The sequence below is a fragment of the Staurois parvus genome, unplaced genomic scaffold, assembly GCF_062004578.1.
Source record: "Staurois parvus isolate SC_StPar_1 unplaced genomic scaffold, SC_StPar_1.0 ptg001642l, whole genome shotgun sequence".
NCBI lineage: Eukaryota > Metazoa > Chordata > Amphibia > Anura > Ranidae > Staurois > Staurois parvus.
In genome coordinates this window covers 236,028-261,455 of record NW_028319438.1, presented here as the reverse complement: position 1 = coordinate 261,455, position 25,428 = coordinate 236,028, and the positions used below count along the sequence as shown (strand labels likewise).

At 43.3% G+C, this 25,428-nt stretch overlaps 1 protein-coding gene across 1 annotated transcript in view; it reads left to right on the top strand.

Moving 5' to 3' along the window:
- Positions 1–25,428, top strand: part of STAG3 (STAG3 cohesin complex component) — a 185,767-nt gene that overhangs the window by 57,628 nt on the left and 102,711 nt on the right. Inside the window, exons 11-17 of the mRNA XM_089663227.1 lie at positions 3,554–3,652; positions 3,735–3,814; positions 9,613–9,720; positions 11,573–11,678; positions 16,295–16,397; positions 24,867–24,970; positions 25,045–25,137. Coding sequence (XP_089519353.1) covers positions 3,554–3,652; positions 3,735–3,814; positions 9,613–9,720; positions 11,573–11,678; positions 16,295–16,397; positions 24,867–24,970; positions 25,045–25,137 — 693 coding nt within the window. The remainder of the gene's footprint in view (positions 1–3,553; positions 3,653–3,734; positions 3,815–9,612; positions 9,721–11,572; positions 11,679–16,294; positions 16,398–24,866; positions 24,971–25,044; positions 25,138–25,428) is intronic.

The following is a 25,428-nucleotide window of genomic DNA, read 5'->3' as shown; positions in this document are numbered from 1 at the left end:
TTCCTCTGAATGATGCTGCACACTCTTCAAACTGAAGTGGCCAGCAGCGGTCTGCGCTCCTAGAGAGGCTGGTTTAACTCTGGGACTGGAAGGAGATAGGAAATGCTGTCTTTGTCCCTTTTGGGGAATTTCACTTTCTGTTCTGATACCTTTCACATGACTAGAAGCGGGGAGAATTCTACCATACAAAGACACTGATAGATCAGCTCCTTGCACACTCCAAAAAATAGTTTGGGTTAGCAAATGGGCTTTAAAACCAATATTTGGGCAGAAATGGAACCCCCACCCATCCATCTCGGCCCACTTCCACCCTCCTTTCCTTCTACCCATTCCCATTTAAAACAAAACAAAAAAAAGAACTTTCCTAAGCCCATTTTAAGTTACTAAATCCACGTTCACAATACCTGCTGTGGCACTTTTCTGGAAGTGAAAACAGATGATCCCCAGCTGCAGTCTGAATCTGTTGCCAACTCGTCGGGTTGCTGCCCATCTTTGTGACATCACAGCACTGCCACTGGACTATTCAGGATGGGGATGGGAAGTGTCCACGTTACCAGGCAGTCAAGACGTGGGACCTGGAGCATCATGTGACTGTGGATTCAAGGTAAGTATTTGATGCATTTATAGTTTTTGGGTTTTTTTCTAATTACTACACTGATTAGTTAGAGTGAATGGGGATTCCCTGGGCAGACTTCAACTTTAATGTAGGTCATAGACGGGTCGAAAACCGTCCGTTTTAAAAAAAAAAAAAAGAAAAATTGGTTGTTCAATCAGCCGACGTTACCACCAACGGTAAAAAAATCGGTCGATTTTCGTCCCGTCTACGGCCGGCATTTAACCCCATAATTACTTCTGTCCCTTGCAGAGAGCTCCGCTATTATATTTTACATGAAAAAGTCTTGCGATTGCAACAATGTATCCATTTGTATCCATTCTGGATACAGATGTTTTATGCAGATATTCCTCCTCCTCCTCTTTCTCCTCCTCCTCCTTTTCCTCCTCCTCTTCCTCTTCAAAACGATCGGCCGATTTGCCCATCAGTGCTGGGAAAATCGGCCGATCGTCAAAATCGGCCGCGAATTTTCCAACATGCCCGATAAAAAAAAAATGTGCATAAAGCCTGAAAAACGGCTGACCAATTAACCCACTAACGGTGCGAAAATCGGCCGATCGTCAAAATCGGCCGCAAATTTTCCAACATGCCCGATAAAAAAAAAATGTGCATAAAGCCTGAAAAACGGCTGACCAATTAACCCACTAACGGTGTGAAAATCGGCCGATTTTCTACCCGTCTATGGCCCCCATTAGGCTCTCTGGTACAACTTGCCAAAAATAGTTGCACTTCTGGTGATTTCTAACATTTTAGCATTTAAACAATGCTTACCCCCACGTGTGTAATGTTTCATCCTAGCCCTTAAATCTTGGACATCCTTGGTAAATCCCTCACGTTGCTGGTATATTTTTTCTGAATGGGGTTGAATATGGCAGTCCACTGGCCCACTCTGCTCACACTTGAGCTTGAGAGGTAGCCAGCCATAGATGGATTGAATTTCAGCAGGTTCAGCAGGGACCGGCTGAGATTCGATCCATATATTGGCAGGCTGATTGTACCCAAGGCGATCCATCGATTGACTTGGGTACATCCAGCCTATCGGATTTCTAGCATTCAATTACTGCCTGCATTTATACCCGCAGCAGTAATCATTGTATTCTGCTGGATAGGAAGACTTCCCCCATCCCCAGCAAGCAGAATACAATAGCAATGTGGGAATCATTTTCTCAATCCACACTGAATTTGTTGATAGGGAAATTGAGTGATTTTCTTTCTTTTAATTAATCTATGGCTTGCCTACGTATCACGTCAGCTGTAATCCTAGGCCGAAACACTGCAAAATTTGGTTGCCGCAGTGAATTATAAAAAAAAATGCATCAATGGTAAAGCTCGTTTGGCTGTACTTTTCATGTGGATCGCAGAAGTGCAGCTCATTCTGTACTCCTATGACCCATTTTCAGCTGACAACAGGCTAAAGTCAGCTGTCAGCTGATGTCAAAGATCCAGTCCAGGCTGGGGATAGATCTTCACCATATGGTCTAGATCAGGGGTGGGCAAACTTTTTGACTTGAGGGCCACAATGGGTTCATATATTGGGGCCGGACCAAGAGTAGATGAATGATGTGTATGTGTCATCCATAGTAAGTATAGTAATAGTATAGTAATATTCCCCCATAGTAAGCATAGTAATTATCCCCCATATAGTAATTCATCCCCCATAGTAATTAATCCCCCATAGTAATTAATCCCCCATATAGTAATTCATCCCCCATATAGTAATTCATCCCCCATATAGTAATTCATCCCCCATAGTAATTCATCCCCCATAGTAATTAATCCCCCATATAGTAATTCATCCCCCATAGTAATTCATCCCCCATATAGTAATTCATCCCCCATAGTAATTCATCCCCCCATAGTAATTCATCCCCCATATAGTAATTCATCCCCCATATAGTAATTCATCCCCCATATAGTAATTCATCCCCCATATAGTAATTAATCCCCCATATAGTAATTCATCCCCCCTATAGTAATTCATCCCCCATATAGTAATTCATCCCCCCTATAGTAATTCATCCCCCATAGTAATTCATCCCCCATATAGTAATTCATCCCCCTATAGTAATTCATCCCCCATAGTAATTCATCCCCCATATAGTAATTCATCCCCCATATAGTAATTCATCCCCCATAGTAATTCATCCCCCCTATAGTAATTCATTCCCCATATTAAGTCCCCAAGTCCCCCCTGTGTCAATTCACTTACCTTTGCTCCGCGCGTTCCTCTCGCCGTGTTCCCGCGCCGTTCCGGTGTAGCATGAAAATCTGTCTCCTATGAGGATCTGTCCCCCTCGACGTATCTGCGCATGTGCCAGTTTCAGGCATTAGCAGCCGATCGGCGATCTCCGGCACATGCGCAGATACGTCGAGGGGGACAGATCCTCATAGGAGACAGATTTTCATGCTACACCGGTTTTCAGGGCGGACTGTGAGAGCAGCCTAGCTCCCCTCACGTTCGTCACGCTGCCCCGCCTACACACATCCTGACAGCCATCCTGACAGTATCACGCTCCGCGGGCCGGATTAAAAGGTCCGCCGGGCCGTAGTTTGCCCATTGCTGGTCTAGATCCACCCAGGAGCCTGGACCAGCACCACCCAGGAGCCTGGACCAGCACCTGGCCCAGCTGCTGGCACCCCCTTCAAAGCCCCCTTCACAGTGGGGCAGAGCTAACAGTCACTGCTCTCTGCTCAGAGCAGCGTGGAGAACTGAGCGATCAGTGTTGTCTGATTGCTCAGTTGTCACCCTCATGGCCAGCGGGGGACAGATGCAGCATCAGATTGATGCTGTATCCACCTAGGTAAGTATGATTTAGAAAAAAAAAACATATTTCATTTTTAAGTAGACTTCCTGAGTTGATCGTGGTTGCAGTGTTTCTTCATTAGTGTTAGCATTTCACTGTTTGAGTTGTTTTGTCATTTTACTGTTGTGCTTCTTAGCAAGGACACGTCAGATTGCAGTGCATACGCTGCTTGCAGGAACTGTACGCTGTCCCAGGCCATGGTGGAAAAGTGGAGCTTTTTACGAATAGGTTTAAGGTGAGATTTTTTTTTTTTAGCTCTGTTATTTTTTCCGTCTGAATTCTTATTCACCGTGTGTGGTTGCACCTCCCTATTTCAGGACAGAATATTGTCAATGGTTGAAGACAAAGAGCCACAGGTTGCCGCAGAATCAGTAAAGCTGATTAGTCTGATCTACATGTAAGTGTTTTTTTTTTTTTACAAATTCTATTTTTATTGAAAACAAGGGAACAGCAGAAGACACATGTCATGTATCCATATGTATATACATATATGTATATATATCCGTATGCATATGTATATAAAATACAGAGGTAGGCATCAAACAAAAATGATACAAACATGTGGGGACTCGAGGATACGACTGGGAAGGGTACCATCCCAGGACAAAATACAAAACAACTCAGTGTACATACAAATGGCAAAAACCTGCTGTCCGCTGCGGTTTTTAATCGAAAGAAAAGAAAAAGGAGGGAAAAAGGAAAGTGAGTACGGAGCAGACAGTCAGATAGCACCATACAGTAAGAAGAGGAGAGAGAAAAAAGAAAAAAAAAGGGGGGGGGGAGAGGAGAGGGGGGTGCACGGGAACCATGGAAAGGCCAGGCATGAATGTGTTTTTTATCTTCTTGTTTCTCGGGGAATATATAGCCGGCTTCTGGGGTGTACAAAGCTGGCCATACACTAGTAGGGTTTTGTTAAGAGAATGTTATTTTAAGAATGATTGTAATCGGTAGTAGGGTTCAATCGTTTACTTTATGCAGCAGTGACGAGAAAATTCAAAGGAGCGGGGTAGAAAGTTTATCTTGAACTAATTTTTGGAAATAAATGTGGTTTTCATTCAGGAACGTCCATTCACTCCAAACGTTTTTAGAAACCCTTTCAAATTATATTTGCCAAATCGTATATATTGATGAGAATTTTCATACAAACGTTCATTCAAAAGTTTTCTAGTGTGTTGCCAGCTTAAAGCGTTTGTAAAGGTTCCGATTTTTTTTTTTTTAAATAACATGTTATACTTACCTGCCCTGTGCAATGGTTTTGCACAGAGCATCCCTGATCTTCTCGGGTTCCCCGCTGGCACTCCTTGCCCCACCCCCCTGTTGAATGCCCCCAGAGCAAGCTGCTTCTTGCACTAGTGTGTATTAGCTCCTGAGCCACCTCTGTGTGTCTGTGTACTCGCTCCCTCCTCACTGGCTGTGATTGGCTGTTTCTCAGCCAATGAGAAGGCAGAGACCTAGGAGAGCTTCTGCTCTCATGCACATTGCTGGATCGGGATTGGGCTCAGGTAAGTACAAGGAAGAGGGGCTGAGGTGGCAGCTGCACACTGATGGTTTTTTACCTTCACACATAAAATGCATGAAGGTAAAAAACCTCCTTGCCTTAGATCAACTTTAAGCCCTGCCCTTCGGAGAAGAAAGAACAGGGCTGCACTCTCCTTACTCTACAGGACATCTATGGAAAAACCTCATGCAGCACCTGCATTCTCTTTTATATTTCTGAAATACAAAGTGCAATATGGAACCTGAGATACCCTGTGGTGTGTTCAATGCAGAACACTACAGAGATCATTTAGGAGGAAAGTGCTGTTCATGAATGTATTTCGTTTTTTTATTATTGGAATGAATGGGCTTTGCTTGCTTCACAGGGCTGTTTTAGTAATGAGGAAGTATTATTACAAAGCAGTGGTACGGTCGCAGGTCATGAAGCTGGCCACACATGGTTGGAGCTGAATAAAAAAAACAAATCTAACAAATCCCTCCATCCACACTATACAGTGGGGATGGATGAGTCTCCCACTGCATCTATTGTGTTCTGACAGCCGGCAGTCCGAATATTGATCTGGGTGCAGCCACTGTTCTGATGAATTTTTATTTTTTCAAATTGCTGGGGGATTTCTGATTTTGTACAGTGAGCAGATAACTCTTAAAAATTAATTGCATTGATACTGTACCTGGAAAAATGATCATCATCAGACAATGATTTTCCATTAAATTAGGAAATTACTTGGACATATGTTCACTCCCATACTTATACTTCATCAATTAACTTTTTTTTTTTTATACCTAGATTGTTGCGATTGGCATTTGGCTGTCACGCCTCTAGAAAAGTCTGTGTTCAGCACTCCGGAGCTGCCCATAGATGGATCAAAGTTCGGCCAGTTCAGCAGGGACTTCTGTCAGCAGGGTCAGGACAAGGGGTGGGCGGAAGGGTCAGGAGCCGTGGGCGCAGCAGCTCACCGGAGGGGAGGGGGCGCAGGTGGAATGCGGTGATGACACAGTACAGCGCTAGCTAAAGTCAGCCTTATAGAGGACAGCTGTCCACTGAAGATACACAGCAGTGCACACATCACGGCTGCTACCTAGAATACACAGTGGTCTTATTGAGCTGTGGGGTGCCGAGTGTTGGAGCGGTCTCTGCGCTCCTCCTGCACCGTGTCCCAGCCAGTAGTAGGCTAGAAGACACAAACATCTCTATCTGTCAGGCAGAGTGATCCACCCGACAGATGATTTCTAGCCCCTGCCTTTGACATGACGTCATTCAGAGGCCGGGACAGTAAGAAAGAGCAGCACTGCGAGGGATTGTGCAAGTTGGATTGAGTAAGTAATAAGATGAGTAAAGCAGCAGCCAGTGGAGGATAGAGCATCAAAGAAAACAGCACTGTGAGAGTGACTGTAGTTTAAACCTCACTAGGAGGTGTAACTTTATTGCAAAAAGAATCAATGTAGATCACAATGGAAGGCCTGGGCCAGGATGGATGGCGCATCCGCTCCAATATGGTAGTATAGGACAGAGATAACTCCTGTCACCAGTGATGAACCACGAGACCGCGGCATCCCGGAATGACGTCACCACAGTCTACAGAGGAAGCGGGAGCCTTGGACCGCAAGCCGAAGATGGCAGCCGGTAACCAAGAGAACGCGTTTCGCGCGCATGGGCCTTATCAAGCCTCATTCAACTGGGAGATGTCTTGGGACAGACCTTTTAGGATTCTCTTCGCTGGACTAAGAATCCCTTGGCATCCATGCAGCAAGAAGACATTTTTGAAACAAAACGGGGCATCCCCACCTGTCCTATACTACCATATCGGAGCGAACGGGCCGTCCATCCTGGCCCAGGCCTTCCATTGTGATCTACATTGACTCTTTTTGCCGTAAAGGTACACCTCCTAGTCAGGTTTAAACTACAGTTACTAAAGATCCATTATCTCCTGCGCTCAAGGACTCAGATCAAACAGGCGTTAGTGACAAGCAGCGTGTTGTGTATTCATCCACTGGTGATCAGAGGTTGTGCAGCTCTATCATGAAGCTGGGGAAGCTTAATAAAACTGTAGAGGAAGATGAAAGAAAGAGCGCACAAACCTTGCGCATTACCTCAATAAATAGTGACTAATTTTATTAATAAGGAAATATACTCACAAAATGATTGTATAACAGGCATAAGTAACCATAATCCAAACAGGGTTTGGACACTAAACAGGCTGAACTGCTGTAATACTGACACTCAGTGGCTGAATATCTCCTTGCCATGGGAACTCTGCCATGCTGAAGTTTTTATCTGCCAAACCCAGCTCTGATGAAGAAGGGAGCACCCTTCGAAACGTGTTAGCCTTCATACCCCCCCCTGTTTGATTTACCTGTAACCCTGTTTGGATTATGGTTACTTATGCCTGTTATACAATCATTTTGTGAGTATATTTCCTTATTAATAAAATTAGTCACTATTTATTGAGGTAATGCGCAAGGTTTGTGCGCTCTTTCTTTCATCTTCCTCTACAGTTAAACTACAGTTACTCTCATGGCACTATTTTCTTTGATGCTCTTGGATTCACTACATAGGTGTTTAACACAGCAGAAGTGGGATGCTCATGTTTCATACGTTTCATGCATTATATTTCCATATATCGATGGCTCTTTACTGTGCTTGGATTCATTGACAGTTTATGCCATTGGAGGATAAACAACAAGTGTTTGTAGTTATGTAGACTTTGCCATAAGGCTTTGAGGCGGAACTGTGAACTGGACTGGAGTAACTGTTAACCACTTGGGCAGTGTGGGGGGTTTGTAATGTTGAGCACTAAGGGGTTCATCTACAGCCAATGATCATTGATGCATTAGTGATCGGTAGCAGTGCTAATTAACCTCTTCATGTTGCAGCATGACGGGATTAATAAACGTTGCCACTGTCCACTAATGCAGCACAAAGAAGCTCATTAACACTGCTACTGATCACTAATGTAGAGGGATCTCTAAATCGCACTGCCACACTAACCACCCATGGAAACAGGTTAAAGTGGAATTCTAATTTAAACCTGACCAACCATACAAATGTCCCCTCCTTCTCCTAACACATATGTTGACTAACCTATTTTCAGGCGACTCCAGTCCAGTCACGTGATCTCCCTATGTGAGCAAGCTGCATATGCAGGGGAGAGGAGAGCATGTTGGCAACAGCTGAGCTATGGGTGATGTTTCCACTCCAGGCTTTATCAGGCATTTCTCCTCTCCCCTGCAGCCACTGCTGCTTGAAACAGGGAAGATCATGTGACTGGACCGGAGCATTCTGAAAATAGGTAAGTATATACATCTTTTTTTTTTTTGTTTGTTTTACACAGTTTAGTTAGTGTAGATGTTAGGAGGGGGGGAAGGAGCATTTTTAAGGCTAGCTAGGTTTAACCTGAAATGCCACTTTAGGAGCACCCACCAAGGGAGTTTAAATAGCATAACGCCATTGGCTACTACTGGGGATTATTATTGCTGCTACTGACACCACTGCTGGGGATTATTATTGCTGCTATTGACACCACTGCTGGGGATTATTATTGCTGCTATTGACACCACTGCTGGGGATTATTATTGCTGCTACTGACACCACTGCTAGGAATTATTATTGCTGCTACTGACACCACTGCTGGGAATTATTATTGCTGCTACTGACACCACTGCTGGGTATTATTATTGCTGCTACTGACACCACTGCTGGGAATTATTATTGCTGCTACTGACACCACTGCTGGGAATTATTATTGCTGCTACTGACACCACTGCTGGGTATTATTATTGCTGCTACTGACACCACTGCTGGGTATTATTATTGCTGCTACTGACACCACTGCTGGGAATTATTATTGCTGCTACTGACACCACTGCTGGGAATTATTATTGCTGCTACTGACACCACTGCTAGGAATTATTATTGCTGCTACTGACACCACTGCTGGGTATTATTATTGCTGCTACTGACACCACTGCTGGGTATTATTATTGCTGCTACTGACACCACTGCTGGGAATTATTATTGCTGCTACTGACACCACTGCTGGGTATTATTATTGCTGCTACTGACACCACTGCTGGGAATTATTATTGCTGCTACTGACACCACTGCTGGGTATTATTATTGCTGCTACTGACACCACTGCTGGGAATTATTATTGCTGCTACTGAAACCGATTTTGAAAAGATACTGACTCTTTCATTATAAACGGGGGGGGGGGGTGCACTTTACTATTTTTGCCCTGGGCACCAGATGACATTGTCCCAGTACTGTCTGTCGGACAGGACTTTTGAAAAAACTTTTGACAATCGGCTGCAGCCGCTGATCAGTCTATTCGAGAAGCGGAGAAGTCCCACTGTCAGAATACAATGGCACTGCAGGGAAGATTCCTCCATCCACCTTGATTGTGTGGATAGGGGAATCCATTTGTTTTTTTTATTTTTTTTTTTTTATCAGCCCCCATCTTTGGCCAGCTTTAAAAAAAAAAAAACCAAGTAAAAACAGTATGCAAGTAAATCTCACAGTCACCGCAGCACATCTGTGAGCACATGAATCAGGTCTATGCCAAGGCCTTCTTGGCCGATGTAAAGTAATAACAAGGCGTCTATGGCCAACCTTAGTCAATACATGATATCACTTTAATATCTAACTGCAAAAGTTTCTGGTTACATCTTTAACTAAGATAGTACACTACTCTGCTGCAGGAACATGGAGAATATTTTCAGTGCTGACGATTGTGCAAGTGTTGACAACCTGGTGTATACCACCAACCGTTTCATAGCATCTGCAGCAGGGGACTTCCTGTACAAGAGGTTAGTTTTATAGAACCCTTCCATATTTTATATTGATCTCATATTTTCCTTACTATGTCTGATATAGTTGATATATCTGTCTGTTAAAATAAAGTTCTCTTTAAACTGTGTTTTTTGCAATTTTCGGACCATGTTCATCCAGTGTTTTTATGTGTTTACTACTCTGATTCCCACAAATGTTTAAACAGTGTCACCACCCCCTTTTTTCTCTACTCTCTAAAACCTGAGACTGTTGTGGCTCTTCAGCATATAGCACAATGGGTTGTTTTTCAAATGCACTGGCTGAGGCTGCAGTGCTGCAAGGAGGTGAGGTAGGTAACAAGGACCGCTGGATAAATGAGTATACTACAACTTCTGTTGTGGAAACTTTTCAGTTCCAGTTTTTAAGAACATGACCGGGACAGTTGAAAGCAACTTTGTATATCTGGATCTACTGATTCTTAGGGCTCATGTACAGTGCAGCTGATAAACTCACGTTTAGGATCTGTTCAGCATTTGTTTTCAGCAGCCCCTGAACTCACCCTAATGTTTTCCTATGTGTCCATGTATACATCTTTGTTTACAGTTGTTTACAGGCATTTTAGTTTACAGTAGTATTTTTGAATGCAGAAAACTTGCGTTCAGCAGTCGATTTTATCAGCGTTACAAAGGCAAAACGTGTGTCAAATCTGTGAATGATCACAGAGGTCACATGGTACAAGGCTATTTACAACAGCCTTGTACCATGTGACAAGCTGTGACCAATCACAGCTCACTCAGTAGTTCTCAATGGCTGCAAGAATGCAGCCAGAGAGAAGGAGAAATGATTGCATTTATATCCTTTATGGGTGTAAAAGCAATCAGTGTAAAAAAAAAAGAAAAAAATCTTCATCACCCCCCACAAGTAGTACAGTGTCACCATGGTGACGCTGTACTGCTAGGGTGACAATATGTTCTAAATAAATAAATAAAAAAAAGTTTAAAAATTATAATTTTGGTTATAAACTAATTTGAGTTATTTTTTTTTTTTTACTAAAAATATAATGGAATAAATTTTGGCCAAGATTTGTGATGAAATATTATTTATTTGCAAAATTTTATAAGAAAGACACTTTTTCAAAATATTTGGACTTTTTAATTTACATAGCAAAAAATATAAGTGGTGAATAAATACCACCAAAATAAAGCTTTATCCGTCTCAAAAAATGCTAAAAAAATTCATATGGGTACAGTGTTGCATGACCGCGCAATTGTCATTCATAGTGTGATAGCACTGAAAGCTGAAAATTGGCCTGGACAGGAAGGGGGTAAAAGACGGGCTTTTTTAACAAGTGGTTAAAAAAGCCCGTGTCCTGTTCTGTACTCCAGTAAACAAATTATACTTGGGCAGCACAGAGGCTAAATGGTTAGCACTTCTGCCTGGCAGTACTAGGGTCGTTGGTTCGAATCCCAGCCACAGCACCTCCTGCCTGGAGTTTGCATGTTCTCCCTGTGCCTGCATGGGCTTCCTCAAGGTACTCCGGTTTCCTCCCACACTCCAAAGACATGCTGGTAGGTTAATTGGATCATGTCTAAATTGTCCCTCATGTGTATGTATGAATGTTAGGGACCTTAGATTGTACACCCCTTGAGGGTTAGGGACTGATGTGAATGTACAATATGTATGTAAAGCGCTGCGTAAATTGACTGCGCTATATAAGTACCTGAAATAAATAAATAATACTGCTACGTCAAAAATCTACATTTTTTTTTTCACTGTTGAATGTCTTCTCCAGCTGTGTCACTTTGCTTTTATAAAGAGAGCAATGGATATTGTTAGTTGGCTGCATCTTCCGTTTCTAAACCATGTTGATTTTTTTTTTTTTTACAACAGGTTTCTGAGAGTTGACCTGGAGGAGCTTAGTCCGAAGAGGAGGAATCGTCATGATGCAGATGCAATATTTTTTCAGAGATTGATGGAATTCTTTAATTCCAGCAGGGTGAGCAGACGTGACATTTTATTCCGCTTCTAACCTGTAACCTGTAGGTTGTGTGTTTTTTCCTATTTTGTGATATTTGCATCACATTGCTGTGTCCTCCTGTGTTTCATAGTTTTCTGGTTGCCATGGAGGACTCATTTCATTGTGAATATTAAATAATCCTATATTTTTCCATTATTCATTGAAGGACATTGCACAATAGATTCATATGCATGTGAGCAGGGCTTGAAATTTCCACTCGCCTGCTCGTCAATGGCGAGTGGAAATTATGGTGGGGCGAGTGTGTCCCCCAGGGCAGGGGCATATCTACCGCGAGGCAAACAAGGCGTTTGCCTAGGCCGGCAATTTATAGGGGGTTGGCACCGCCCCCAGAAGAAGGGACCTTTTGGGCAGCAGCGGACAGAGCCATGCAGGGCCACCAGCAGAGGGGTCACACCGGTACCCTTGCAGTGGCCCGGACAGCAGGAGAATCGATGCGGGGAAGGGCAGTGGCAGAGCGATGCTCCAGTACCTCTCCCTCCAGCAGCTGACGAGCTGGGACCAGGGGACAGCCTGGAGCAGGTAGAGGAGAAGTGTCGGAGAGGAATAAGCCCGGAGCAGGTGAGCTGTGCTGTGTCCTGTGGGATCTCGCTCCCTACACTGATGGATCGTATGGAGCTGCAACCCCCCCCCCCCCTTCCTGCTGCCCGAAGATCAGCAGCCCTTGGAGAAGGTGTTTGTGTGCAGCCCCATATGATGTGAGAAAGGAAGAGGGAGAGAGAGGGAAGAGGGAGAGAGAGGGAAGAGGGAGAGAGAGGGAAGAGTGGGGAGAGAGAGAGAGGGGGGGGAGAGAGAGGGGGGGGGGGGAGAGGGGAGAGAGAGGGGGGGAGAGAGAGAGGGAAGATGGAGAGAGGGAAGAAGAAAGGGAATAGAGAGAGAGGGAAGATGTGTATTTCTGTGTATGTACATGTATCTGTGTGTATGTGTGTCTGTACGTGCCTGTGTGTGTATTTATGTGTGTGTGTGTGTGTGTGTGTGTACATGTGTCTCTGTGCGTGTGTGTGTGTATATATCTGTGTGTGTGTGTACAGGTGTCTCTGTGTGTGTTTGTTGGTGGCAAGTAACTCTAAGGCCTGGCTAGTAGCTCAGGACTTGAAATTTTAAGCCCTGCATGTGAGTATATTGGCACCTACAGCGATGTTGGACATCAAGCAAGAATAAAAAGGGACATTAATGCAGGCCATACATTAAGCAATTTTCTTTCCTTCAACAGGTTGAAGGAAAGAAAATTGCTTGATGCCCTCTGTGTTGATGGGGGAATCCTGCGGCTCTATATCCTTAGCCTTCTCCACCGGCAGAATACAATGATCACTACTGGCAGCCACCAACAGTGATCAGGTGAAAAAAACCCAGCAGGCTGTTTGTACTGCAGTCGATCAATAGATTGATTTCAGCACAACCAGCTTGCTCATGCTGTAGATGGGTCAAAATTCATCCAGTTGCTGTTAAACCAGACAAATTTTGATCCGGCTATGGTTGGCTTTAGTGAAAAGGTTCCCTACAGTCACTATACCCCTGTTCCTGCTGTATAGCTCAGTTTAGCCCGGTGTCCTCAAGAGTAGAACATCTTTCACCAGCTCTGCTGGAACAAGATTTTTCAAGGGCTTCTCTCTTCTACTAGCTGAGTTGCTCAATGCTGACATTGGGTCTAGCCTTTCTCCCTCTCAAATAGAAAATCCTTTTTTTTTTCTGGAACGGAGAACACTATTGGTGAAGGGTTGTAGTCCCCAGGGAAGTCGAATATTTTCATCAATCTATCCATCCATCTACTGGATCTGTGAGCTATATGGCTGTCCCTGATTTACCGGACTGCCCTTCTGTAAGGCCATTAGGTGCAAATCTAGTCTGCCAACGCCATGGTTGGTGTCATATACGAAGAGAGTACAAAAAGCATGGCTGCAGCCAAGGTGCATTCTCAGATGGGCAGATTAGTGAGTTCTGGCTCTCTTGCAAGATCGAAGGATCTCCTAGTGAATGATGGTCATGCTTTTGTGGCACCATGTGTCCAGATGTGTTCAGATGTTCGTATCAACTTGATGTATGCATCTACCCCCACCTTCCCCTCCCCCTCCTTCTCCTCTTCCCCCTGATGACTCCGCCTTAGGGGCGGACCCCAACACCACTCATCACATGGTTCCCAGCCCTTTTAAGAGAGGACACTGGCTGCTCACACACACTGGCACACAATCTCAAAACATGTCAGCCACCAGCTATTCAGAGGTTCACAGTCCCCCACCAGACCACCTTTAGGGGTTCTTGGACCACTCTGCATCCCTTGAGACATGCTTCTCATTTTGATCTAATTTTATTCCTCTTGTGAGTATTTTACAATTTATAAATAAATCTCATTTTTAAGGAAATGCACTAGGCCTGTGCGCCCTCTTTTTGTTTCTTACATACATTTCGTGGCACCATAGGAACAACTTACTGCAATTTGTGTGTTTCACCCCTTGAAGATGAGGTATATGCCCCTCTTTTTGGCTTGAGGACCGTGAACAGGTTGGAGTAGAGCCCCTGAAACCATTCTGACATTGGAACTGGGGCAATGACAGTTTGTTCCAAAAGACTTAACCATGACTGCAAAACTGCACCCACACATTTAATATGCAGGCTGCCTAAGTGTCCACAATAGCCAACCGATATCCCCCCCACTTTTGAAAGTGGGGATTTCTCTCATGCCAAAGAAAACTTATTTGAAGGCTTAGGGCACTTGGAATTTCCAGGTTTGTGGCAGGCTGGGCGCCAGACTTGGGTCTGGACCTGGAATTTTAGGCCATTAAGTAATGGCGAAACGATCACTGAAGTCATCCGCTAAGTGGAGTGTTGAGTACATTCAATGGATCAACCGGTCTCCTGTCTCATTCCATTTGCCAATCTACAGTGACTTGGTCATCTCCTGCCACCTGTGACCCGAATTCTTGGGGTTGTGAGTACATGAGGCCTTGTTTCATTCAAAGACTGAGTGCCAGACTTGAGGTCTGGACCTGGAATTTTAGGTCATGAAGTAATGATGAAATGATCACTGAAGTCATCCGCTAGGTGGAGTGTTGAGTACACTCTTCCTCCTGCCATTCAATATAGAGGAAGCACCATCCCTCTGCTGCTTTTGCTTCCAAAACCCTCAATGGATCATCTGGTCTCATTCCATTTACCGACCTACAATGACTTGGCCATCCCCTGCCACCTGTGACCCGACTTCTTGAGATTGAGTACATGAGGCCTTGTCTCATTCAAAGACGCACAGAGGACAGTCCTGCTTCCACGGGTTACCTCTGCCTATATTCCTCAGAAGGAATCCATGCCTGTAACCTAAACCATAGGACCCCATTTCTGTAGGGTCAGCCTTATCTGAGTCTTCTATAGCTCTGCTGGGTGAGGCTGCGACCTACCCTCTGTCCTCATGGCTTCTTATGTCCACTTTGGACTTTTTGTCGGTTCGTGCACAATTAATGGAACAATCTGCTAGCAGAGGATCTAAGGATGCTCCAATGCACCCACAGTAAAGTCTAATTATGACCTTACTGGGCCTCCATCTCTAAGTGTGGCTGAGGCCCTTATTACCATTACTGATTCATATATGGAGCCTTCACAATCTACTTCTGAAGAGATTGTATTTCAGCATGTTCTGTTTATACATAATAAAGTAAATACAAGTCCATATTTAACTTTCCTCCTTTGTTTTCTTTTCTGTAGTAAATACTCTGTGACCTTGCCAATCAAAGGCCCTTTCTTTCGCAGGGTGACCACTTTAAATGCCCTTCAGTGAATCCACCCTGTCCATCCGCATTCTTACACATGGAGAGGAGAAGGGTTATCAGTGTTGGCACAGCCGATTCCCCTTCCCCTCCCTCTCAATCAGAAGATATGTGATCCAAGAGAGTGTGCTCCTTTTTGGAGGAAATGATGCAATGCACCCTCTTGGATCCCCCCTTTGAACTGAAGACCTCCGCAGCCCCTTCCTTGAAATCACTGGGGCCAAGAAGAGGAATTCTTCCCCTACAGAAACAGGTAAGTAAAAAAAAAAATTGCAGCCAAGAATGCATCTTAAAGCGGAACTATATTGTATCTGAACACTACAAACCAAAAGCACCATTGAATTCATTTTTAATATTCAAATCAAGTTCATCCACCCGTGTCTCCATGCTTTATTTTGTAGGGAAATCACTTAGAAAAACACCCCTAGCATTTATGGCTGTGGCTATCTTGAGTAAGGGCAGATCATTTATGTAGCAGTTACTTTCTGGAATCCATTTTCCCTTATCTCAGGCATACAGGCAGGAGGGTGTGCTTAGCTGAGAAAACCCCTCTTCCCCTCCTGAAGACTCATTGGATGTATGACATTATTTGCTTAGGCTTGGAAACTAGAAAGCAAGTAAACCAAACGGGTAAAAGCATTAAATATGATAGGAAAGTATATATATTTACTAATGCTAGTATTGTAAGGTTCCAAAATAATCAACGTTGATTGAGAGAGTGAAGTTTCACTTTAAGATGGAAGGACAGTTAGCCAGAGGAGGATTCAATAAATAATCCCAATTTTGGTGGATACTTGATAACCTCTCATGCCTTTTGTTTAGCTCCATGAACATGCTGCATACCTTGTGGACAGTCTGTGGGACAGTGCTGGGACTCAATTAAGGGACTGGGAATGCCAGACTGATATGCTGCTGACAGAGGCTGGTGAGTTTATATCCATCACCGCATTAGGTAGTGTATTATACCTGTAATGGCAATGGAAATACCAAGATGTTAAAACTCATGCAATAAAAGCTTTGGCACCTGATCACAGTGCACTGCAAAGCCTTATTTATTGTTTTATTTATTTATTTTAGGTACTTATATAGCACCATCAGTTCACGCAGTGCTTTACATTCACATCAGTCCCTAACCCTCAAGGGGCGTACAATCTAAGGGCCCTAACTAACATTCATATATACACATACTAGGGACAATTTAGACAGGATCCAATTAACCTACCAGCATGTCTTTGGTGTGTTGGAGGAAACCAGAGTACCCAGAGGAAACCCACGCAGGCACAGGGAGAACATGCAAACTCCAGGCAGGTGGTACTGTGGTTGGGATTCGAACCAATAACCCTAGTACTGCCAGGCGGAAGTTCTAACCATTTAGCCACTGTGATGCCACAATGAAGTATTCTCTTCCATAGTACTTCTTCCCTGGCTAGTTATATATGTAGGAGGTGTGAGGGAAGGGGCATTGTATTGTTAGTGTCCTGACTTATCTGGGTAGGACCTAAACCCTGCTGTCATTCAGAGTCTTAGACCCCATTCAAACTTTCTGGGAACACATGCAGAAACGAGCGAAAAATGCTCCAAAATGCACATCGAGCTGGTGGTGCCATTATTTCTTAACCACTTCCTGTCCAGCCCATGTGTATAAATGGCTGGACGGGAGCAGTGCAGGAGCGGGTGGCCGTTTATAAAAGTCCTCCCGCTTCCCTGCCTGTGCGCGCTCCCTAGGAGTGCGCGGCACCGCCATCCGGTGCCCGCTGTGTCCTCTGGAACACCGATCGCTGTATGGGACCTCTGTGTGAGGTCCCAATCATGTGATCACTGATTGGCCAATCAGTGATCACATGAATAGTAGTATGCAAGATGTCACTTCTGACATCATTGCTTACTACTAGTGAAATCTGTGAATGATCACAGAGGTCACATGGTAAAAGGCTATTCACAACAGCCTTGAAAAAAAAAAAAATCATCACCCCCCACAAGTAGTACAGTGTCACCATGTGTATAAACGGCCGGACGGGAGCAGTTCAGGAGCGGGTGGCCGTTTATAAACGTCCTCCAGCTTCCCTGCCTGTGCGCACTCCCTAGGAGTGCATCCAGTGCCCGCTGTGTCCTCTGGAACACCGATCGCTGTACGGGACCTCTGTGTGATTGACCAGTCAGTGATCACATGAATAGTAGTAAGCAAGATGTCACTTCTGACATCATTGCTTACTACTAGTGAAATCTGTGAATGATCACAGAGGTCACATGGTGCAAGGCTCTTCACAACAGCCTAAAAATAAAAATCATCACCCCCCACTATGGTGACACTGTACTGCTAGGGTGACAGCATGTTAAAAAAAAAAAAAAACATAAATACTAATATAAAAAAAATAAATATATATATATATAAATATATATTTGGGTTATTTTTTTTTTTTTTACTAAAAAGATAGTTGAATACATTTTGGCCAAGATTTAAGAAGAAAGATTATTTATTTGCAAAATTTTAATAATAATAAGAAAAACACTTTTTTTTTCAAAATGTTTGGACATTTTCATTTATATAGCAAAAAAAATAAAAAATCCCAGTGGTGAATAAATACCACCAAAATAAAGTTTTATCTGTCTAAAAAAATGCTAAAAAATTCATATGTGTACAGTGTTGCATGACCGCGCAATTGTCATTCAAAGTGCGATAGCACTGAAAGCTGAAAATTGGCCTGGGCAGGAAGGGGGTGAAAGTGTCCGGACTGGAAGTGGTTAATGGCATCCCAAACGCAGCTAGGAGACTTGCATTTCGTTACAAACCAAAAACCAGGCAAGGCTCACTGCCAACAAAAAGCACAGGAGCTACTTTGGCATGTGTAGGGGCAGCCTGTTCAAGTGAATGGGGCTGCCCTATGCTGTGCAAAAGAAGCGCATCACACAGGCGTGAATGGGCCCTTAAAATGGATTTGACAGTTAAAACGTCCCTTGTTACATTGTAGCATTATCCTGGATGTAATGTTAACGTGGATGTTAACCCTAAGGAGATTTAATTGGCCAAATCTCTCCTGCAGCCTCTTTCAATGACCTTTCTATATACGTCACTGTTGGCATGACATCATTACTCTGGAGCAGCTTTCTGATAGTGACAACAGTGGAACATGTCAATGCAATTTGCGTCTGCAATGCCGCTTGTAGTTTTAACGGGGGCATGTGTGACAGGGTGACAATGCAGGGAAGTTGGAAAGCAGGCACAGAGCACTGTCACTTTATAACCAGGAATGTCTGAGCCTTTGTGTCAAGGTCACAGGTATATTAATGAGTGCTGCAGATCTGAAACATTTTAAAATGGGTTTTAAAACTAAATGAATAATCTTGGATCGCGTAATGGAGGGTTATAACCCCTGTCAGTTTTTTTTTTCTGCCATCTGTATCCCATGGCTGAGATTTCCCTTCAGTTCCTGTCTCATAGCCAAACAGGAAGTGAGAGGAAATCCCTGCAAATTGACCTCCGTAGCGGTCTGATTTTGTCAGTATTTCTGTGCTCAAAGCGGTACATTTTTTTGCATGGAAATATGTTGTTTTTTTTATTGTAGGTCTGTAATTCTTTGGAATAACTCACTGAAATCTGTCCGAACAAGAGTCTAGTAAACATCCCGGGTATGATAAAATTTGAAACACGAAATCCTAAATTATAATTTAATAAATAATCATAAAAAATAATAATATAATAATAAATTTTATTCAATAATATAATCGAATTAAAAACACTGAAATTTGAAATAGAGCGCCAAGTTCGCACATCACTGAGCAAAGTCGTAAAATCGTTTTCAGCGTATGATGAGGAATTTCCCCCACGAATCATTATCACTCAATTCTGCAAGTGGTTCTAACTTACTATCGCTGTTCTCTAGCCGGTCTAAACCGCTTTTGACCTAAAGGGACGCTTTTTATTGTAGGCCTGTAATTCTTAGGAATAACTCACTGAAATCTGTCCGAACAAGAGTCTAGTAAACATCCCGGGTAGGATAAAATTTGAAACATGAAATCATAAATTATAATATAATAAATAATCATAAAAAATAATAAATTTAATTCAATAATATAATCAAACCAAAAACACTGAAATGTGAAATATAGCGCCAAGTTCACACATCGCTGAGCAAAGTCACAAATTCGTTTTCAGCGTCTGATGAGGAATTTCCCCCACGAATCATTATCACTCAATTCTGCAAGTGGTTCTGATTTACTATCGCTGTTCTCTAGCCGGTCTAAAACCGCTTTTGACCTAAAGGGACGCTTTTTGGACGCCATGGACGTTTCTCAGTTTCCAGGCAGAAAGAACAGTAAAAATGCAGGCAGGGCGCCGGACAAAGCACTCGGGACACAATGTATGTGAAATGGTTTGATACAGGAATGTTATACTATGTGATTTTAGTGTATTTAGTGAATGGCACTTTTTTAAATTTTTTAATTTTCCGCTGGTTCCGTCCCCCGTACGGGACGATGCTCGCAGGGAGCGGAACCCGGAAGACGGATGCCGTCATCGGCCGGTGGACACTGCAGGGGGGACATCGCGGGAGTGCAGGACAAGGTAAGTGCAGAAGGGATCCCGGAGCAACGCTGCAGTGTATTCCCGAGTGTAGCTCAGGGTTACCCCTTGTGGTGCTGAAACTTTACCCCGAGCTACACTCAGGAATACTGCCAGGGAGGTTAAGGGAATTCCTTGGGGACCCCCAGGTCACCAGAACTAGTGTCCCCATTGGAACATTTCTCCTCTATTACTTTTCTAGGGGCCAACCCAAAATTTGGGATTTTCTTTCAATTTCAATGATAATGGTAAATAGGACAAATAGGGAAAAGGGTGAATCTCCCTAATGGGGACACAGACAACAATACAAACTGACAGGAGTTCTAATCCATCTCTCCTCTATCCAACACTAAAAAAAAAAGTTTTGCCTTTAGTTTTTATTATTTATTTCAGGTACTTATATAGCGCCATCAATTTACGCAGCGCTTTACATATATATTGTACATTCACATCAGTCCCTAACCCTCAAGGGGTGTACAATCTAAGGTCCCTAACCCTCAAGGGGCGTACAATCTAAGGTCCCTAACTCACATTCATACATACACATACTAGGGCCAATTTATACAGCATCCAATTAACCTACCAGCATGTCATTGGAGTGTGGGGGGAAACCGGAGTACCTGGAGGAAACCTACACAGGCACGGGGAGAACATGCAAACTTCAGGCAGGTGGTGCTGTGGCTAGGATTTGAACCAACAACCCTAGTACTGCCAGGCAGAAGTGCTAACCATTTAGCCACTCTGCTGCCCTATACTTTAAAAATTATATTGGATTAATTGGGTTTGATTTTGTTAATTTTATTCATCTATGTTAATTTAACACTAAAATAACTTTTGAACATACTTCTTAGAAACAGCTCAGAGTTTAATAAAAGACCACATAGATGAGTTCTTGCTGGAAAAAAATATTTTAAGCAACAGACAGCATGGATTTATGAAAGACAGAAGTTGTCAAACAAATCTGATTTCTTTTTATGAGGAGGTGAGCAAAACCTTGGACAGGGGTGGTGGTGGACGTGGTATACTTGGACAGAGGGGTGGCTGTGGACGTGGTATACTTGGACAGAGAGGTGGCGGTGGACGTGGTATACTTGGACAGAGAGGTGGCGGTGGACGTGGTATACTTGGACAGAGAGGTGGCGGTGTACGTGGTATACTTGGACAGAGGGGTGGCGGTGGATGTGGTATACTTGGACAGAGAGGTGGCAGTGGACGTGGTATACTTGGACAGAGGGGTGGCGGTGGACGTGGTATACTTGGACAGAGGGGTGGCTGTGGACATGGTATACTTGGACAGAGGGGTGGCGGTGGACATGGTATACTTGGACAGAGGGGTGGTGGTGGACGTGGTATACTTTTACAGAGGGGTGGCAGTGGACGTGGTATACTTTTACAGAGGGGTGGTGGTGGACGTGGTATACTTGGACCGAGGGGTGGCGGTGGACGTGGTATACTTGGACCGAGGGGTGGCGGTGGACGTGGTATACTTGGACCGAGGGGTGGCGGTGAAAGTGGAGCTGTAAAAATGTGGAATAGACTCCCTCAAGAGTTGGTTCTGGTCAGGTCAGTGGATTGCTTTAAAATAGTGCTGGATTCTTTCTTAGATACACAGAATATAACTGGATATAACATTTATAGGTAAAGTTGATCCAGGGAATATCTGATTGCCTCTCCGGGGATCAGGAAGGATTTTTTTTCCCAGCAGGAGCAAATTGGATCATGCTTTGCTGGGTTTTTTTGCCTTCCTCTGGATCAACTGTGGGTGTAGGATTATAACTTTTTTTTTTTTCTATGGTTGAACTGGATGGACTTTTGTCTTTTTTTAGCCAAACTAACTATGTACCTATGTAAATGAAAGACAAATGATGCAGCGCTACTACCATAAGAATTCTTCACACATAAATGAATAAGTGAAACAATGCAAAATTAGTGACACAAATAACATAAACACACAATATTAAATAGTGCCAAAAAACTCATAAATAATCACATGTGACAAGTGTCAATACGAGGTCCTAAAAGGACCAAATAACATGAATGGTGCCCCAAGTAATCCAATGGGATCCAATAGTGCTCCAAATCAAACAAGTAAGTCACAACAGGACTCAATGTGCTAGAAAAACCTCCCACCAGAACTAAAAATCAGTTCCCACCATATAACACAAAACACATGTGCATCCCAATAAACGCATAAACTAAGAACTGATCATGCAAACAAACATGAATAAATGAATGAATATATAAAGTCCCGTGAGGTGTAAAACACCTGACAATATACAAAAAACCATATATAAAGTCCACAGCAATTCTTGAAGAAGAAAAAAAAAAAAATGTGCTGATAAATGTGCAGAGATATCCAAAAATGGCTGAATTGCCCGCTTACCTCCCTCTTGCGACCCGCACGGGGTCAAAAGGCCTTCAGGATCACTAACACATGGACCCTTAATAGTAGGTAATCCTCCACAGCTCTCCACACTGACCTCCCCTCATGTACAGATTCCAGCACAGGATCACAGGGCAGCAGATCTCCTCTTCAGGCACATAAGGTGGCTGCAGCCACTTGATCCATTTAAAATCATCTTGTACATCACATGTAAATCAAACCTCAAATCAGATGTACTTGCATGGGTGTCCAATGTAAATAAAGAAGGCGTCCGACCGGAAGTGCGTCACCGCCCACGCGTATCGTCACGCTTAACACGTGACTTCATCAGGGCAAAAGATGTAAATATGTAGCTCATGATAATATTTGACTAAGTAAGCCCTATTTTGAATAAAGGTGGTTTATATTTTTTATTTACTTTACCTGGGAATTAAAGTGAAATTCAAACCTAATGCAGGTCATACATGGTACAAATTCTGAACGATTTTTTTTCCGAAAATCAAAACGTCGTTGGTTCTGTAATCCAATGGTGCTACCAATGATTTCGAAAATCCGTAATTTTTCACGAATTTTCCCGATAAACGAAATGGGGAGGAAACACGAAAATTGGCCGAAGCCATTGCCCCGCTAACAGCGAAAATCGTCCGATTATTCTTAGGTCCGATTTTCATACGAAAATCGTTCGGAATTCGAACCATGTATCCCCTGCATAACACTAGCTATTCTTAAAACTGTCCCTTCCCCCCCTCCCGCTACCTTTTTTAAGTCCACTCTGGTGCGTTCATGTGATCCTGCAGCTCTGGTTCCCCTGTGTCACGGAGAGCTCAACAATGGCTGGGAGTTCTGGGGGCTGTGACATCACCCATAGGTTTCCATTGTCAGCTCCCTCCTCTTCCTTGCAGTTGCCACCCACTGACAGGGGAGCCAAAGCTGCAGGACTACCAGACCGACTACACAGGATAGGTAGGGATAAGGGGAGGAAATATTTTAAGAATAGTTTGTGTTAGGCTTAAACCTGCTACCTAAATTACTGTGCTTCTGTTTGGGCAACAATTTGTTCTTTTAACCCCCCTGGTGGTATTCCCGAGTGTAGTTCGGGGTAAAGTTTCAGCACCAAAAGCGGTAACCCCGAGCTACACTCGGGAATACACTGCAGCGTTGCTTCGGGATCTCTTCTTCACTTACCTTGTCCTGCGATTCCGTGATGTCCCTCCTGCAGTGTCCCTGGCCATCTCCTCCGGCTGATGCCGGCAGCTGTCTTCCGGGTTCCGTTCCGTGCGACGTCGGGGCATACGGGGGACAGAACTGGCATGAAATGTGAAAAAGTGACATTCACTCAATACACTAAAATCACATAGTAATACATTCCTGTATCAAAGCATTTCACATACATTTTGTCCCGAGTGCTTTGTCCGGCGCCCTGCCTGCATTTTTACTGTTCTTTCTGCCTGGAAACTGAGAAACGTCCATGGCGTCCAAAAAGCGTCCCTTTAGGTCAAAAGCGGTTTTAGACCGGCTAGAGAACAGCGATAGTAAATCAGAACCACTTGCAGAATTGAGTGATAATGATTCGTGGGGAAATTCCTCATCAGAAACTGAAAACGATTCTGGGACTGAGCTCAGTGCTGTGCGAACTTGGCGCTATATTTCACATTTCAGTGTTTTTGGTTTGATTATATTATTGAATTAAATTTATTATTTTTTTATGATTATTTATTAATTTATGATTTTGTGTTTCAAATTTTATCATATCCGGGATGTTTACTAGACTCTTGTTCGGACAGATTTCAGTGAGTTATTCCTAAGAATTACAGGCCTACAATAAAAAAACTACATATTTCCATGCAAACAAATGTACCGCTTTGAGCACAGAAATACTGACATAATCAGACCGCTAGGGAGGCTACACGTAAAATGTTGTGTTTGGGTTCAGTAAGCTTCAATCAAGACAATGCAGAAACAGCGATAGTAAATCAGAACCACTTGCAGAATTGAGTGATAATGATTGGTGGGGGAAATTCCTCATCAGACACTGAAAACGATTTTGCGACTGAGCTCAGTGATGTGCGAACTTGGCGCTATATTATTGAATTAAATTTATTATTATATTATTATTTTTTATGATTATTAAATTATAATTTATGATTTCGTGTTTCAAATTTTATCATCCCCGGGATGTTTACTAGACTCTTGTTCAGACAGATTTCAGTGAGTTATTCCTAAGAATTACAGGCCTACAATAAAAAAAACGACATATTTCCATGCAAAAAAAGTACCGCTTTGAGCACAGAAATATGGACATAATCAGACCGCTAGGGAGGCTACTTGTCCATTGTGACACCTCTTCTACAAAAAACCTAAATGTGACATGTTCCAAATTGTTCAAAAATATTCTCATCATAACCTGTCTGCCAAGGTCTTATATTGATCTAGAATTTTATATTCTTGTTTAGGTTTGAATGACCAGGGAGAGAGCCTTCTGATAGAGCTCTTGGTGTCTTCCTTAAGGCAAGCTGCAGAAGGGACATCTCCTATCGGTCGAGTGCCTGTAAAGAAAGTGAGTGATTATGAAGAGAAACCTTAATGTGGTCTTTCCGATCTCTTCGGGCTCATACCTCCCATCTGTTCCAGGTTCAGTCCATGAAGGACAGAAAGGCCCATACAGAGGATAAAAGCAGACTGAGTCATCACATGATTGTCGCTCTGCCACATCTTCTAGCTAAGGTACAACATCAAGAGGCGACGCCATGCGATACAAGAATCACGCCATGCGATACAAGAATCCACTCTAGTTGGGCAGATTGGCTTCTATCTTAGTTAAAAACTTTAAGTGGAACTTTAGTCAGAAAATTCCTGTTAGATCACTTCAGTTGCAGTTCTAGCTATGTAAAATACAAATATGTGCCTATACTGGTTAAAATCCAGCAATACACTCTCTCCCTGCTCTACACATGCTCCATTGCTCAATATTTTTAAGCACTATCGAATCTGTAGAGGCTGATTTGCTTACAGCCT